At 46.6% G+C, this 17,625-nt stretch overlaps 2 protein-coding genes across 2 annotated transcripts in view; one reads left to right on the forward strand and one right to left on the reverse strand.

Moving 5' to 3' along the window:
- Positions 1-1,821: 1,821 nt before the first annotated feature.
- TMDD1 (transmembrane and death domain 1) lies at positions 1,822-2,805 on the forward strand. Its single transcript, XM_087813918.1, has one exon. It carries the CDS (start codon positions 1,822-1,824, stop codon positions 2,743-2,745), a length of 924 nt encoding a protein of 307 aa, XP_087670044.1. The 3' UTR covers positions 2,746-2,805.
- Positions 2,806-7,838: 5,033 nt separating this feature from the next.
- Positions 7,839-17,625, reverse strand: part of SCN8A (sodium voltage-gated channel alpha subunit 8) — a 114,543-nt gene continuing 104,756 nt past the window's right edge. The window contains exons 24-26 of the mRNA XM_087814664.1: positions 16,769-16,873; positions 13,882-14,152; positions 7,839-10,181 (exon numbers count right to left, since the gene is read on the reverse strand). Coding sequence (XP_087670790.1) covers positions 9,034-10,181; positions 13,882-14,152; positions 16,769-16,873 — 1,524 coding nt within the window. The 3' untranslated portion in view covers positions 7,839-9,033. The remainder of the gene's footprint in view (positions 10,182-13,881; positions 14,153-16,768; positions 16,874-17,625) is intronic.

Below are 17,625 nucleotides of genomic sequence, written 5' to 3' on the forward strand. Positions count from 1 at the left end.
TGTGGATACAACCAAGTTCTTGTCTTTAAGGTCACAGGATTCCTTTTCTGCCACCATTTGTCAATCCCCAAACTATCTTTGACAACTTATCATAAACTGGGAGACTGATAAAAGTAGGAAGGAGCATCTTGCTGTAAAAGCTCTGTGGAGATAGCCATGAGAGGTTTAGACTCACAGCTTCCTGAGGTCCTTGACAAATGCTCTAAAATTATTGAAAATGCACCAGAGTGCAAGGGGAGTACTGCACCCAGGGCTCAGGGCTTAATATGTACACCAGGCTTTCAGGAGGCAAAGCAAACAGTTTCCCCTCAGAAACATCTGAAGGTGTGCCTGGACATGGGGCTTCCAGGGCATTGCCCCAGGGTTCAGCGACCCCAACTCTCCTTGGGGCCATGGGTGTCCCCTTTCCTCTCTAATTGGTGTATTTTACACCTACTCTGTGCAGACACTGTGTGGTACTGAGAATATAGAAATAATTAAGCACAGCCACTGTTCTGGAGCTCACAATACAGGGTAGGGAGAGCTGAAAACTGGAAAATTTGAAAATACATCTGCATAAAGCTGCTTGAGGAGGGACCATGTCAAAATTTTTATTCTCACATCTGGCACAATATTTGGTACATAGAAGACACTGGATAAATCTTTGAATTAATTTCCAGATAAGTGTCTTGATGTAGGAGGCACAGTCTATCTCAAGAATGCCCAGAAAAGCCCCTGACTCGTGGTGGTGGTGGGGTTTCAGAAAAACTTCATGGTCAGGAAGGGGCACAGCATACAGAGCTATGGAGGCTGGCAGCTGCACCATACATGTGATTTGTTCTAAGAGCATAAGGTGAGGGCGGGAGTTGGGGGAAGTGAGGCTGGAGGAATTGCTGGGATGGAACCACTGCACCATGAGGACCTTCCATGCCCTGTGAAGAGCTGAGGCTCCAGGATGAACCTAGTGTGTGTGGGGGTGAGTGGGATCCCACTGATTTGAAAGTTAAGAATTCACACACTGATTCAAGAAATCTTTACTAAATACCCACTAGTTGCTATGGGGACAATAGATGGACTTTACTGTCTAATCGGGGAGACAATAAAAAGGCAGAGCTGTGGGACTAGATAGGATGGAGTCAGGGAGGGCTTTCCAGAAAAGACCTGTGAGCTGAGTGACCCAGGCAGAAACAAAGAGCGCAGGTCAAGATCCAAAGGAGGGCCAGAGCCAAGCTTGCTTGGGGAATGGAAACAAGTTCAGCGAGTGGGGCCCAGTGTGTGTGTGGAGGGAGGTGGGGACTGGAGGAGCCTACCTTACCCAGGCAAGAGAGGGTGAGGGTTTGGATGCCCATATGGGAGGATGGGAAATGACAGCCTATAAATATTTAGTATTTAGCTGGTAAGAGAATTTAGGTATTGATTGGGTATCAGACATAATGGAGAGCTAGGGGTCTAGGCTTCTGGTGGATGAGGAGGGGCAGTAAATGGGTTAGAAGGGATACTGGAGACTTGCTGAATTTTTGGCATTAGTGGGACAAGCAGGCTGCTAGCCGCCGCTGCGGGTCTCAGGGGAACTGGGTCCCACCCACCCAGGGGTACTGGGAAAGCCCAATGCCCGGGTTCTGTGAGACCCTCCTCCATTTCTGTGCTGGGAGATGATCCTCCAGCCAGTCGCGTGTACTGGAGGCCCCTTTCCACGTGCCTGGGTGCTGGGCTCCTCGCCCCAGTCGCTGAGGGTGGGCAGCCCGCTCTGTCCCATCATCCCTGGGGGGTAGCGCCCCGCCCCCACCCGTGGGCATTCGGAGCCCCTCCCCCACGGCCGCGGGGTTCGCCTCACCGCGGGCGATGGCGGCGCAGGCTCCAGGCGGGGCCCTAGGCCTGGCGCTGGCGCTCTGCGGCTGGGCGCTGGTTCCGGCGGGGGCCGTGGACGCCATGGGTCCTCACACAGCTGTTCGTCTGGCGGAGCTGCTGACCCCGGAGGAGTGCAGCCATTTCCAGTCGCTCCTGAGGGCGCGGGACCCGGACGTCCAGGCCGAGCTGGCCAGGCTGTCTGAGGATCGGCTGGCCCGGGTGGAAAAGCCCAGGCTCACGCCGGGGTCGCTGGGCCGGCGGCGGCGGGAAGTTTCCGACGACTGCCGGGAGAAGCTGTCGGTGTGGCTGAGAGCCCAGGCCCTTACTCTGCCCTGGGACCGAGTGGCCCGCGCCCTGCGGCGCTGCGGCCGCCCCGACGTGGCCCGGGAGCTGGGCAAGAACCTCCACCAGCAGGCGACGCTGCAGCTGCGCAAGTTCGGGCAGAGATACGAGCCCTTCCGCGCACCCGCGTTCCCCGCCCCCGCCCCCGCCCCCGTCCCCGCCCCCGCCCCGGGCCCGGCCCTGCGCTCCCGCCGCGCCCCGGTCTCGGAGCTCAACTGGGACGAGCTGGAGCTGGTCGTGGAGCGACTGCCTCAGGCACCGTACGAGCGCAGCCCCGTGGGCTGGGCCGGGCCGCTGGCGCTCGGCTTCTTCGCCGGCTTTGTGGGGTCACTGGGCGCCGGGGCGCTGCTCACCCTGCTCATCCTGTGGATCACGGGCGGCGATGGCGATGGGGTGCAGCCCTGCAGCCCCGGCCCGCCCGCCACTGCCCGGCTCAGGCCAGCCGAGGCGCACGGCCCGTGGGAGGCACAGCCGCTCTTGACTGAAGAGCAGCTCGCGTCTCCCGGGGCCTGGGCCCATTCGGCCTGGGCTGCCCATGGGCCAGATCCTCCCTCACCCCAGTGCCCCCGGCTGTAAAGTGGGCACAATCCTGGTGGAGTGTTACCTTTGACGTATTATAAAAAAAGTTACAAAACACGCAAAGGAGGGAGCAATCGGTTTGTTAGTTCGTTGGAAGGGCCGGCACAGCCAGGGGCCCTGTAAATAGGAGGAAAGCCTGGGTGCCAGTCTACCAGCAGGGTAGGAGGCAGGCCCTCCCAATTCTTGTCAGCTTTAATTCCTTATTTCGAAATTATTCTTCCACTACGAGCTACCACTTACTGAGCACTGTGTGCCAGGTCCTATGCTAAGCAGTTACATATATTATTTGACCTAATTTTCAAAACCCAAGACAGAAGGTATTATCTCCATTACACATAAGGAAACTCTGGTTAGGCGCTCCTAAACCGCATCTGCTTAGTGGCATAGTTAGGTTTTTGAACCCAGAGCTGCTTGCGCTGCGAGTATTAGCTCCAAAGAAAATGATCCGTGAGCAGTAAAGGAGCTTGGGAAGCATAACGGGACCAGAACAAAATGCTGGCTCTGTTTATTCCGAGGCTCTGCTGGAGTGTGTAGGGGGTGCTACAGCTAGAGGTGCGCCCACTTCCAGGGGCTGCTGCCTCCAAGCTTCTCTCCCCACTCTGGCAAGGCCTCCTGAAGGTCCACCAGAGCCCCAAACCTTTCCCACCCACCTGAATGGCTGGGGCACTGACAGCCCATCCAAGGACCTGAGCCTGGGTGAGCCCTCACACAGACTCTGCTCAGACTAGGTCCCCTGTCCCAGGGGAAGGCAAGAGAACAGCTGTGGGGTCCTGCTGGGTGGGAGCGCTTGACTTCCCATCCACCCTTGGCTAAGGGGCTTTGGCGTGAGAGCAATGACAGAATGACAGGCCAGTCCAAGAGGAGAGTTGAAAACAAGATCGACGTAACCCTTTATTGCAAATTCTAAAGTAAAAAGATGTACAGTACAAAGTAAAATTGAAATTTCAGACTATAAACTTCCAATCCACTTATACATTCTCATTTCTCAAGCATTTCTGCCATTTCCGTGTAAACGGAACAGGGAACAAGTCGAGGTGGTGAGGGAAGGAGATACAGCAAGGGGAAACAATTGTCTAGAATAATCACAAACCCTAGAAGCAAGTGAAAGGAAAGATATTTTCTCGACCTGCTGTCCTGGTGATGAGAAGCGGGGGGTGGTTGGAGCAGTGCAGTTTAAAATGGCTCTCAGAATAGCAGCATTTATGATACCATTTTATCTTCCTGAAGTCCAAGTAATACTTTGCCCTTCCCTAGTGCCTTTGCCTCTGTATCTCAAAACACTTTACACAACATTTAGGTAAAGCCTCACAACACCCCTGTGAGGTAGGTCAGTATTATTATCCCCATTTTACAGATGGGGAAACTGAGGCACAGAGAGGTTAAGTGACTTGCCCAAGGCCACACAGCGAGCCAGCGGTCGAGCTGGGAATAGAACACAGGAGTTCTGTCCCTTTTCTGGAACCACTGGACCCCGCTCCCCTTTACCTATATACATTCTTCACACACACACACATGTGCACACCCGCCCACCCCACCCCACTTAGCCTCTATGTACAGCAAACAGCAGTGGGGGGCAAGGGTAGGGGGTGCCTCAGGAACGTTTCAATGGAGGAAATCTTGGTAATCTTAAAAAGGGAATCCAAGAAAGCATAGAGCTGAGCAGCAACGCAGACTCTGTGCAAACCTTGGGCCCCTCCCAACCCAGATTTCCTCTTCTCTCCTGATGTCCCCCCTGGCTGGCTAGTTGCAGCCAATTCTTTAGGAGGTGGGAGTACCTGAAATGAACGAAGCTTTTTGCAAAACTTTGGGCAACATCTAAGAAAAGAAAGAGGCATCGTTACAGAAGATGCCCAGGACTCAAGTCACAAAGTCACAACCCATGGCAATCTCACCTCCACAGTAGGCCTGGAGGCTGGGGACCGGGGAGGACGGGGACTGACCTACCAGCCATTTCTCTCCAGAGTGGAGCTTCTGGAGCAGACTAGAGTGGGCACTTCAGAATCCTCCTGAGAGTTTTCCTGGACCAGGAGACATGGCCTAGAGAGGGATGTCCCCAAAGCAGGGCAGGGTGAGGGAAGGGGAGGGGTGCCCCTCACCCCTGTACAAATGTGAACAAGACCAGTTCTAGTCTGCTGGTTTATCTGTGGGGTGATGGAGGGCGGGGCCTAGCATTAGCTTGCAGAGTGGAGGCTGCTGGGCATCGCGCACGCCTGAGCTTTGGAGCATTGGGATAGATGTTTTTCACATACTGGTGAAAAAGGCAGAAGGCAGGCCAGCCCAGCTGGGTTGGCTGATATCATCTCTGGGGGCTCTGCCAGGTGAACTGGTGAGGAAGGGGTTTCATGGGCCTTTAACACCAGTCCAGGAGGGGGAGGAATGCCACATGCAATGGGTGAATGCCCGGGGGGTGAGTGGGTGGCGGTGTCAGGACCTTGCTTTCCTCTCCAATCTCTACTCAGCCAGAACTTTGCCAGAGACCCTGATCTCCCTCCCATTCCCCTCCTTTTCCCAAATGTGCTAAGGTCCCAATTCCCAGACCCCTCCCAGGACTCAAGAATTGGGATAGTCAAGCAACAAACACACACCAAGACAGGCTTCCCTTGTACAGTAAAAAGGGTCATTTTTATTTTGTTTCCTTTTTGGCTTATAGTAGTTACGTACGCTTTGTCACGTCTCATTTAGAGCAGTGCTGGCCTCCATGCATTCACTAATACACTAATCTTCACTATTGGCCTTTTACAAGTTTACATTGGTTGCGGCGGAAAATAAAAGAACTCTGGGCACTGTCCTTCCAGGGGCTTTGACTGGGAGTTTCCGTTTACCTTTCCCAGGTCAGCTTCTAGTGCCGTGAGAGGCCCATTTGGCAAGGAGCGGGCGTCGGTCATGCTGACTCCTGGGCTTTCCCGCCCTGGCCCTCTGCTTTAAACTGTGGTCTCCTCATCCTCAGCAACGAGGAGGTTAAGGAAAGAGGGAAAAGTGATTTTCACATAAACCAGCAACCGTGTCAGCTGCTGCTCAGTGGCTTTGGCTCTGCATTTTAAATTAATAGCATCACACGTCTTTTTGCTTTTTGTCCTTATTTTAAACGTGGATTGTGGAGTATAAATACTGCACCAAGGACCTGGCTACAAAAAATAAATATTTATATTATATTTATATATCTATATATATATATATGTGCAGTGATACTGTGGCTGCTGCTGCTTTTTGATTGGCTTCGTTAATATTTGGCAAAGCGTTGCCACTGACCCACTTGGTGAAGACGTACAGAGACATCGTCGCGGATTCTTTCAGTTCAATGCCTGTTAACTGCAGGTGTAAACTGCTGGTGATGGTGTCATTACTACCAAGGTGTGGAGCAGGGCGGGTGAGTGAGTGAGTGAGCGAGCGGGTGGGTGGACGGAGGGGAGGGAAAAGGCGGGAAAGTTTGAGGAAAAAAAAAAAAAGTGAAATTTCAAACAGAGTGGAGGTGGCTTCTTTCCTATGAAGCTGGCCGATGGGTGTCAGATACCAAGGCCCGTGTGTGTGTGTGTGTGTGTGTGTGTGTGTGTGTGTGTGTGTGTGTGTGTGAGAGGAGATAGCCTGCTGGGCTGGGGTCGGGGTCTGGGGACCAGGAAAAAGTCAGATCTCAGGAAAACCTCATTAATATGCTCTAGTAGCTCAATGACATCATTAGCATGAGCACTTGGGGTAGCGAGTAGGATCTTATAGCTCTGTTGCCCATCTCAAACCTAAGGACAATTATGAAGTTTAGCCAAATCTTGCATAGACGTGGTTAGAATTTATTGCACATTGGAACAAAAATATATATTTGTGTTGTTTTGGAAAAGACCATTAGCAATAAAAAATTTTTTGTCTGTCTGTCTGGTTTGGGGATGTACATTGGCTGACAGCATCTAAGAAGAAAGAAAAGTATAAAAAATAAAAATAACATGACAATGGCATAAGCCAGAAGCCATTTCCTATTTAATAAGTTAATTTGTATTTACAAAAAAGCATGCTAATAAAATAAAATGATATATTACAGTATTTATAATTCTCTTAAAAAGAATAACCACACGTCAGCTTCTGTTTTGTGCTGTTTACGATGTAGCCTGTACACGTTACTATCCACTCACCCTAGTAGTTAGCAGGGTCACCAAAAGAAATGCCTTCCCAACCCCGTATCGGGCATAGTATAAAAGTTCTACGGTGATGCCGCAGAAGCAGGCTTACGAGAGCTAGACAGCATCTAATGGTCCAACAAGACAGAAAGCTCTGCTTACTGACTCGCTGTGGTTTGTTTTACGCAAAACTAGTCAGATGGACTGTGAAAATACATCCAAAGTGCTTCTACTGCAAGGCAGATTGGTGTGTCTGATTATGGGCTGTTTTCCCCCCTCTATTGTATAGTTTAGGAAGAATTTATTTTGATTTGGTTTGCAAGCTAAAGTTTCTCCTCATTCTTTGTATAGACTTCCTGACACATTCAACTGCAGCATCTTGGCTTTAAAATCTAGTCATCAGATGAGAAACCCCTGGACTAAAAACTGTCTTCCCTAAAGCAGGAGATGGAATGGAAGATAAGATGCTCCCCCCAAAAGCCACTCTCCAATGACAATGAGCAGGTTGTTAAGCCGATAGCAAAATTGGCTGAAAGGGAATGCACGGGGGGGAAGCTGGAACATCTTATGAATTAATATTAAATTGCTTTCTCATGGGAATCAGTGCAACAAAGAAACCAAGTGGGCTTGGTTCAGAGGCGGCTCCATCTCTACCTCAGGTCCCATCAGTGATGAGTTATTCTAACAATAAATGAAAGAAACCACAGCCATAGCCCCAATGCTGCTGCCCTCATCCACCACTGTGGGTAAGGGAAGCCCTGCTTGGTGGAAAATGGGATGGAGGCGAGAGGAATCATGCAGTGTGTGAGCTTGCGACAACCTCTCTATAGAAGAGAGGCCTGGTCAGAATATCCGAACCCCCCTCCATGTGGACCCGAGCCCAGAGAAAGCCACAATGAGAAGGACATGATACTAAACAAAGTGAGCACCCCTTAACCCCCAACGAAAGGTTGTTTTAAGTTCCCCAAATTGCCCCCTAGAGATAAACATACTACTTTGAATAGCATTTTTACCTCTACCCCAAATAAGTGTCAGTTCTCCAGTATGAAGGCTAAACAATCATCATAAATACAGCAAAATACAAATGAACTTTGTTTTGATTTTTGTTTTTAGCCCTAGGATTTGGTTTTACAGTGACATTAATACAAGCCATTTGAGATCAAAGTTTCCCTATGTACGGGACACAGAGCAGCATTAAACAGTTCATCTTTCAAAATGTGCAACAATGGCTGTATGTTAAGAGATGTCTGTTAAACATATACACACACGGATCCATCTGCTTGTTGGATTGGGTTTGTTTTTTGTTGGTGGTGGTCAATTGGTTGGTTATGTTTCCCTACCAGGTGTAGGAAAGGCTTCTAAGAATTCATAAAGAATTGTAGTGGGTATGGAACTCTTACCATTTTTTCTCCTAATACAGTGAACGGCGCAGGGCTGGGTCCTGTCTGAAGGCTGGCCCAGTGCATGGGACAGGATTAGTCGTGTCCTGTGGTGTATGGTTCTCATGCATGACTTCTGATCACGGCATGCCATCATGCAAATCATTTCTACGCATTGAACAAGCACAATGTTTGGAATCGGCCTGAGCAAGTCCTCCTCAGTGAAGAAACCTGATTGTTTTCCCCCACCCATCTCCAAACCATGTGAAGCCCATGTGGAGAAGATGCGGTTTATGTCAAAGAAACTGACAATTAAATGACATGGGCTAAATGTGGGTGTGTGTGTTTTCTTTTTGCTGCTTAGCTTAACTAATGTAGGAATGCAAATATAGTTTGCATGAACAAACAAACTTTTAAAGTGATGCTTTCTGCTTCTGAGAATCAACAAAATGAAATAATAAAATCCATTTGGCTGCAACGGAAATATGCTGGTCCCGGCAGCCTCTCCTGTTTTTGTATCCTGTTTAGTTTTGTCCTAAGTTGCATTGACTGATGTGGAACATGCAGTAACCACCTGCCCAAGCATTAGAAAATCTGTGAGTCTGGGGAGCAGGGTCCTTTGCCCTGGGCAGGTCACTGCTCAAGATGCAACCGTGTTACATGGTAAGCAGACTACGTTTGGTATAGATCTTCAGGGTAAAGTGTCTCCACAGCTGTTCTGCATTGATAATATTCAGGAAGTTTGTAAACAATCTTTCACTTGCAAGTTTTAAATCTGTACAATATTTAATTTTTGCTTTCCTCTAACACTTGGATTCTCTGACCTCTTTTTGTCTTTTGGCTCTTTCCCTTCTTCCTTCCTCTGCCCGCTGCTGCTTCTCCTTCTCGGGTTTAGTCACACTGTCATAGGATGGGAGGGAGGCTGTAGAAGGAGTGCTCTCCTTTTTCTCCTGATGTGTGCCTCCATTCTCCAGCTTATTGGAAGTTGTCTTTTTGCAAATGAAGCCCCGCCTTGCTAAATACCCTCGGTAGGCGCGCTGCAGGACCACTGCCGACACCTCTTCCTGCTTGCGCCGCAGTGTGGTTGTGATTGGCTCGTAAGACACTTTGGAAGGATTGGATGCCACGAACCGCTCCTCCATCTGCTGCCGAAGAATGTCCAACTCCCCGCTGTCTCCCAGGACCCGCTTGGTGAAGGCAAAAAGGATGTCCAAGCAGTGAATGCGATCCCCGCTGACCATGGGCAGATCCATGGCAATGAGCTCAATGGTGTTGGGCTTGGGCACTCGGAGAGGATGCTCCAAGGCATCTGCAAAGTCTGCCAGCTTACAGTACTCGATGAACTGGGTGGCATCAGGGTCAAACTTCTCCCAGATCTCATAGAAGGTCTCAAAGTCATCCTCACTCAGAGGGTCTGCACTTTCCTCTGTGGCTACACTGAAGTTCTCCAAGATGATGGCAATGTACATGTTGACAACAATTAGGAAGGAGATGATGATGTAGCTTACAAAGAAGAAGATGCCCACTGAGGGGTTCCCGCAGTCTCCCTTAACGCCACTCCCTGGGTGTTCCTTTTCCAGACTGCAGTCAGGGGGGCGGTTTAGGATGGGCAGCAGCAGGCCATCCCACCCGGCCGAGGTTGTGATCTGAAACAGGCAGATCATGCTGTTGCCAAATGTCTCAAAGTTGAACATGTCATCAATGCCAGCCTCGTGTTTCACATATGCAAAATTGGACATCCCAAAGATGGAGAAGATGAACATGACCAGGAAGAGCAGAAGGCCAATGTTGAACAGAGCAGGCAAGGACATCATTAAGGCAAAGAGGAGGGTACGAATCCCTTTGGCGCCTTTGATCAGACGCAAGATGCGCCCAATACGGGCCAATCGGATGACTCGAAATAGGGTTGGGGAAACAAAGTATTTCTCAATTATGTCAGCCAGGAACATTCCTAGGAAGAGGAATAGAAGAAGATATGTTACTGAGATTGAAGATGTCCTATCTCTTTACTATGTCACATGGCATTATGGGACCCTTAAGTTCAAAGGAATTTATGGAATGAGTGCCTTACTATTCAATCTGAACTCTCATGATAAAAAAAGAAAATCATGTTTCAAACATATAAAAAGGCAGAGAAAAACAATAAAATAGACACCCATGTACCTAGCACCCAGATTTAAGAGATGCTAGCATTTTACCCAATTAGCTTCTTCTTCATCCCCAGAAGCAACTGGAGATGGGATGCACCACTGCGGCGTCTCTAGGATTCTGGCATGTAAGAGTCCTCATAAATAATATATAGATAGCATTTTATTATGCTTAAGGAATTAAAATGTATCTATCTTTTTGGATCAATTTTTTGAGATCTCTAACTTGCTTTTTTTCCCCACCAAAGATTTTTATTTATTTATTTATTAACCCTCACCCAAGGATATTTTTTCCATTGCTTTTCAGAGAGAGAGGGAGAGGGAGAAAGAGAGATTAACTGGTTGCCTCCCACATGAACCCCGACCAGGGCCAGGGATTGAACCTGCAACTGAGGTACGTGCCCTTGGCTGGAATTGAACCCAGGACGTTCCAGTCCACAGGCCGATGCTCTAACCACTGTGCAAAACCGGCTAGGGCTCTAATGTGCTTTTGAGACTTAACACTGTGAGATCGATCTCTGGTGTTAAAATAAATTTAGATTATTTATGATAATGGTTGAATTTTATGACTAGATCCTCATTTATCTGTTTTCCCACTCAAGGATAATTAGTTATTTTCAGATTTGTGCCTGGATGGCTTTATGTGGTGTTACAGATTCTTTTCCAAAATGCTATCAAATTTCCATATCCACAAACAATGAATGAGAGGTCCTCACTCTACCCTGTGACTTCCCCACCCCTTTGGCTGTGATGTCTCTGTTATTCCGATAATGCTGCCAATTTTTTTTTTTTAAACATATCTTTATTGATTTTAGAGAGAGGAAAGGAGAGGGAGAGAGAGAGACAGAAATATCAATGATGAGAGAGTCATAGATCAAGCCCACAACAGGGTATGTGCCCTGACCAGGAATCGAACCCTGATCGCCTGGATCCCAGGTCGACGCTCAACCGCTGAGCCACGCCCGGCCAGGCTGCTGCCAATTTTCAAAGTATCTTCTTCCTGGCTCTGAAAACACATTTTGGTTTCTCATTGCCCATGTCCCTATCCTACCAAATGAGTCCAGAAAACTAGAGACCTCTCATGAGTGGCTTTTAACTCAGAGCTTTTAAATTTTGAAACCAGTATCAGCAGATAAAAATGTCAAGGCATCAGTAGGAAATAAAAATAGATGGTGAAAATGTACAGATCAGAGGGCATTTTCCTGTTCACATTCATCCAGTGGCTCACCTCTACCGGACCATTTGCCTTAAAACTACAGAGCAACAATGGGAACCCGAGGAGGGGCCACGGAGGAAGAGGAGATGAAAGGGTTGGCAAATGATAGCTGCAGGGAGGGCAATGACATGGTCTCTTCCTTCTGTGCCTTCTCTTGCTGCTGAGGGCCTGATGAGACAACATGGGCTTCAACTGACATGAGGGATTTACTTAAAAAAATAAATAAATTTTTCAACCATAAGGATTCATAAATACTGGGGTAACAAACTGCAGAAGGCTATGAAATCCCCTTATTTGAAGGTTTTAAGCTAGGTAAATATCTTTCAGGATTTTTTCAGGAAAGGACAAGATGCAATAAGTTCAAATAGGTCAGATAACCTCTTGGGGCTTCGTCTGGAGCTAGAATTCCATGGGGTGTTTGAGCTTTCAAGAAAATCTCTACCTCAGCCAGAAACCAAGATGATTTCTCAGCTCTCTTCTTTTCACTTCTCAATTAAGCCATAGCCAGTGAACATAAGAAGTCAGATAATATACATAATACTTGCATTCCATGTATGGTGGGCAAGTAAGGATTCAGAGAGAAGATGCCTGAGTGATGTTTTGTAGGATGAACATATATTTGTCTCCAGAGAAAAGGAGAGCGGGATGGGGCAGACAGTAACCCAGGCAGTAGGAACACCATTTAAGGGGTCCTTTAGGAGGTTCCAGGGCTAGTTTCACCCCAGATCCTCTTAATTTAAAAAGATGACTTCTATATTTTTGTTTCTGAACAAATTAATGATATTTAATAAAAACTCCAATCATCAAAATCTTTATTTTAGAGAACCTTCTGAGAATAGGGAGCATGGTTGGGTCTGCGGGTTTTCCATTCCACTCAATGATGGGAGGGCAAAGTCTGAGCACAGTGGACAAAGGCAGATGTGTGTTTTGTGGGAGGTTAAGAGTGTATGGATTTGAGGCCGGGCACTAGGCTTGAATACTGTGTTCACTTACTAGTCCCATGTCTCAGTAACTGCTCTGTGCTTACTAATAACTTACAGGGTTGTTGTGAGGGTTATATAAATTAAAGCATACAAGGCACTTAGAATGGTGAACAGCACACATACTAATGGAGTAATAGTATATTCCATTAAAATGTAAGATATCAGTATTATAACTTGAAAAAGTGTGTATGATAAGATAAGGTGGGATGATGTATTAAACAACTCTTTACTTCCAAGAGCCTTCTAGAGGCTACTGTGCTCTGTGACCCTCGCCAGGGAAATTCTATGTACAGTGTTGTCCAAAGTAATTTCATCATGGGATTCTTTTCTTGGGGAGAGATGGATGATGGGATTAGTGTTCCATGTTTCCACACACATTTGGATATGCTGCCCTTGAAGACAGAATTAGAAAGTGGCCCAGGACAAAGTAAATCCCAGCTGCCTTCTGTTGCTCATAGTCACCCCTCACTAAACCAGCCTGGCCACCAGAGCTCTGGAACTGGTTCCCATGGGTCTGGGGCACTCTCTCTCTGCTAGCCTAAGGCAGTCAAACCTACCGAGGCAGTGTTTCACCATTCAGGATGCCTTGTAGAAAGGCAAGGAAACATTTTAGGAGAGCAACCAATAGGAAAGTGTTTCTTCTGTCTGCCAGAACATCACCTCTTCCGTACCTTTAGGTTAAAGCAAAATGCCACACAGTTGCTGTTAAAAAACCAACCTGAGTTGTGCCTCTGCTACCTCTGAGTTGAGTGAGCTTAACATCTTTACAGTGAAAATAATAAAACAGTCTGCTTCCTGGGCTGCCATAAAGATCAAATGAGATAATGCAAGTAAAGAAACTCTCAAACTGTACCTGGCACATAGTAACATCTCAGTAAAACGAGCATTGCCATCAGCAGCAGCATTACGGCTATCACCACCAACAGAATTTTCTGAGACCACCTCATTATCCAAGTTAACAATTTCTTACCATTCCTTTTTCCATTTTATACTGTTATCGTAGCCATGTTTTAAAAATCAGTTTCTTCGACCTCCCCTGTTAGACTTTAAATTCCTTGAAAGCAAGAACCAAATCTAATCTTTTTTCCCCCCTTCAACCAGAATTCACAATCCAAGACTACTATAAAGACTCAACAGAAACACACTGACCACGTAATCTGCTGGGCAGGCCCATGAGGTGACACATGGGCTCCGCTAAGAGGGTAACCAGCCTGCACTTTAGCCCCATGTAACTTGTTCTCCCAGGACTCTCATTCCTCAAGGCCAGTCAGGTGCCCTTCTCCCATCCCCGTGTGCCCCACTCACCCACGATGGAGAGGATGACTACCACGAAGTCGAAGATGTTCCAGCCAATGGTGAAGTAGTAGTGCCTCAAGGCAAACATTTTGAGCACACACTCACAGGTGAAAAAGATGACGAAGACCAGGTTAATCCAGTAGAGAATGTTCTCCATCTGCTTGCTCTGAGTGTCTGTCTCTACCATCATTGTCACCATGTTAAGGCAGATGAGTATCATGATAACAATGTCGAAGGCTTGTTGAGTGACAAAATCAAAGACGATACCTTGGATTTTGTTCTGGGGTGGGGAGAGGGGGAGGAAAGAAACAAAAGCCGTTCTAAGCAGGCTGTGGAAGCTGTCATGCTGTTGATCAGAACGTGTGGCCTCCTTTCCTATAATACCAGCCAGCTCGATCCTGCTGCTCTCCTGGGATAGCAGGAGCATGGACAGGCCCCAACATCAACATCATCTCACCAAGTTTTCTAAAATTGCCACTCTTCTCTTTGGCATCTATGCCATCACACACTTCTAGGTGTCGTCCCACCTCTCCAGCTGCTCCTTTCTAGTCTCCTTTGCTGACTATTCCCTTAACCTCTTCCTTCTCTCTAGGAGAGCTTGCATATCCCTACCACTTATGTAATGCCTATGTACTTAGTTTCTCAAGGTCTTTCTTCTCAACCCATATCTTCCCTCTGAATTCCTGTGTTGCTACTTGACATCTCTCCTTGATGATTCATAAGCACCTCAAATTTAACAAGTCCAAAGCAGAACTAAGTTCTTTCCCTGCCCCTCACCCAACTTGTTCCTCTCTCATCTCAATTATTCACCCAGTTTCTAAGCCAGAAATTGGAGAGTCATTCTTGTGTCTTTCCTCTCCCTCCCTCATCCCCCATCTAATCCATTTCAGGTCCTACAGATTCTTTCTCCAAAAATATAACTTGAATTCATTCACTTCATTTCACTTCTGTTGGCTCTATTCTAGTCTAAGCCACCATAATCTTTCATCTGGACTTCTAGAAGAGTCCCTATTTGGTCTTTTTGCTTCCTCTCTTACCCTCATCCAATGCAATCTCCACACAGCAGCAAGTGTGATTATTTAAAAACATAAATGAATCACATCATTCTTCTACTTACGACCTTTCAAAAGTTTCTCATTGAGTTTGCAACAAAATTCCTATTGCTAACCTGGCTTAAAAATGCCTTTCACAGTCTGATCCTGATCATCTCATGCCCCTTCCTCTAGCTCTCCCCCACCACCTGGCCACACTAATGTTTCCAGCTTTTAAGGGCTCATTTGCTTTTCTAGGATCTCTTTCGCCCATATTTTGGCTGCTTCTCTGACTGCTCTTTTGACGTAGATTCTCCCACCCTAAGACTCTGTTCTCCTCTGTCATGGCCCCCCAGTTAATTTTCTCTCACATCACTGCATATTTTATAATAGCTGTTTGCTTACTTATTTATCTATACCGCTACCATATATTGTAAGCTCCATGACAGCAGTGTCTAAATTTTGTTCATCACTTTATGTTTAGTGCCTGGTACATAATAGCAGATCTATAACTACAATAAGTCCCTGCTTAATGTCAACAGGTTCGGTGACTTTAGGCAAAGCGAAGTATAATAAAACCAATTTTACCATAGGATAATTGATATAAACAAGAGTTAAGTTCCTATGCATCTCATCAATGTTATAATGAAACCACCAGTGAACAGAAGAATGTTATTGGAGAACCTGCTATATTTGCTGAATGAGTGCTAATCACTCTTAATGTTTCCTACCACACTAGTTTTTATATTTTAGTGTGGAAGAAAATACACTCAGGTTCCCACGTGCAAAGTACTGAACAGAACTTTGGAAATGTTAACCCTCTTCTACTCCTTTTGGTCCCATTTCTATCCCAGAATGGAAACTCTAACATCAAGGAAATAAAAAAACATTCATTTTCTTAAGATCTCCCTGATTGTTTTTAAAGTGCCTAGGTACTTGAGCGGGTGATTATTTGTCAGGATTACTTTAACTTGGTGGCTTTCAAACAACCAAGTTCTGAAAAAGCCCTAGGGTTTCCTTTCCCTCAGAATGTGGTGAGGTGAGTATGCCAGGTGTGGGGGTAAGTAGGGAAAATACTCTGGGACTCCCACTTTTGATTTAAACAAAATAGCTCTACTTTTATATTTACAAAATAAATTGCCAGGTAAGCTTTTACTTTAAGAGTTCTACTGTGTGTGTGTGTGTGTGTGTTACTTTAAATGCAAGTTATAGAAGAAGGAACTTTGAGCCTGGTCTTTGGGGGCTGTGTCCCACCGAGTGGGCCACAGGGCTTCAGGAGTATCTGCTCTGAAGCAAGAGGACAACCACCAACACAGGGTAAAGCAGAATCCCAGGCCCCAAATCTGCTTTACAAAAGGCTCAGTTCAAAGGAGACCAGGACATCACACTCTCCTAGTTTCACTCTCTTCTGCTCCCACAAATATTCAGAGGCACTATTTTAGCTTCCAGGCACATCCTTGCAAAGACTGACCTGTGGGGTAAAGAGTTGAGGAAATGAAGACCAAACCTGTCTCATACTGGTAAGAGAGAAATCAGCTTTCACTTCACTTTTCTCTGTGAATTTTTAGTTGTCTCTTAAAACAATTCTCTGCCAGGGCTAGAGCCAATGTGGTTAACATGCCAATTCTCTGCTGCTGCCCAAGGAAGGCGCAGAGGCATGGTCAAGTACAAATGTAAAAGCCATCCCATACCTTAATCCCTATTCCTATGCCGTGCTCCCCAGATCTTCTGGATGGGCAGCTGGGAGAGGATTAGAGGGCATAGGCAGCCCATCACTTACCCCTTTCCTTCCTCTGAAGTAACCCTACCAGAGTCTTTTTCCATATGGGGCCTCTCTCTGACCTCGGCCTGCACAATGCACTCACCACGGGGCGAGGAATGGGTTTCTGTGGTTTCTTCGAGCCCAGCTTTTTCATGGCATTGTAGTACTTCTTCTGTTCTTCAGTCATGAAGATGTCCTGACCTCCAAAGTAAAGGAGGGAAAAAGAGAATGGGCAATTACAACGGCTCTCAAGTGCTACGAATTTGGAGCCTAAGGTTCAACACTGAGAACTGAGGGACACCTATCCCCTTTCCTTTCCTAAGGTCAGATTAGCTAATAGTTGTCCCAGAGTGAGGTAGACCTGGGACAACTATTGTAATTCAAAGAGACATCTGCCTTTGTCTTCAGCTTGGGTTTCCTGAGATCTGCCTGGAAAAAAGGAAATGAACTATCCAATTACAGACTCTCAGGGAAGGGTTACCCTTGAGAGCAGTGACTTTGAAGAAAGTCACATCTCACAGTTCCTAAAATTTTTTTTTTAGCCTGCTCTCTTGACAAAACTCCAGGAAAAAGAGATTTAAAAAAAGGGATTTTCAAATCCTGCCTAATGGCCCATTTATGTGTAACAATATTAAAAATTTAGAAATTTTGGTGCAGGAAAACAATTTGGGGAGTTCCTTGGAATTTGTTGGGACAGACTTGATTTATAAAATGAACAAGAATAATCTTTTCAGTTTGCTTTGTAAAACTGTTATCCATCTGGGACAAGGAAGGAAGTGAACTTTCTAAGGATTATCTCTCAATCCCAATTTGCTAGTAGTACCCAGGTATTAATGCGGATAGTTAGTTACAAGTCCAGGTAATTTTTACTCCTCACTACAGCTATTCATTTGCTCTCCTTTTAACTCCTGTCACTAGACCCTTTCCTACCCTCTCTCCCTCTGGTAGGAGGCTCAAACC

The sequence above is a fragment of the Miniopterus natalensis genome, chromosome 2 (assembly GCF_054644295.1).
Source record: "Miniopterus natalensis isolate mMinNat1 chromosome 2, mMinNat1.hap1, whole genome shotgun sequence".
NCBI lineage: Eukaryota > Metazoa > Chordata > Mammalia > Chiroptera > Miniopteridae > Miniopterus > Miniopterus natalensis.

Excerpts from the sequence above, each read along its gene's own strand:
- TMDD1 (XM_087813918.1), top strand. The coding sequence starts at position 1,822 with ATGGCGGCGCAGGCTCCAGGCGGGGCCCTAGGCCTGGCGCTGGCGCTC.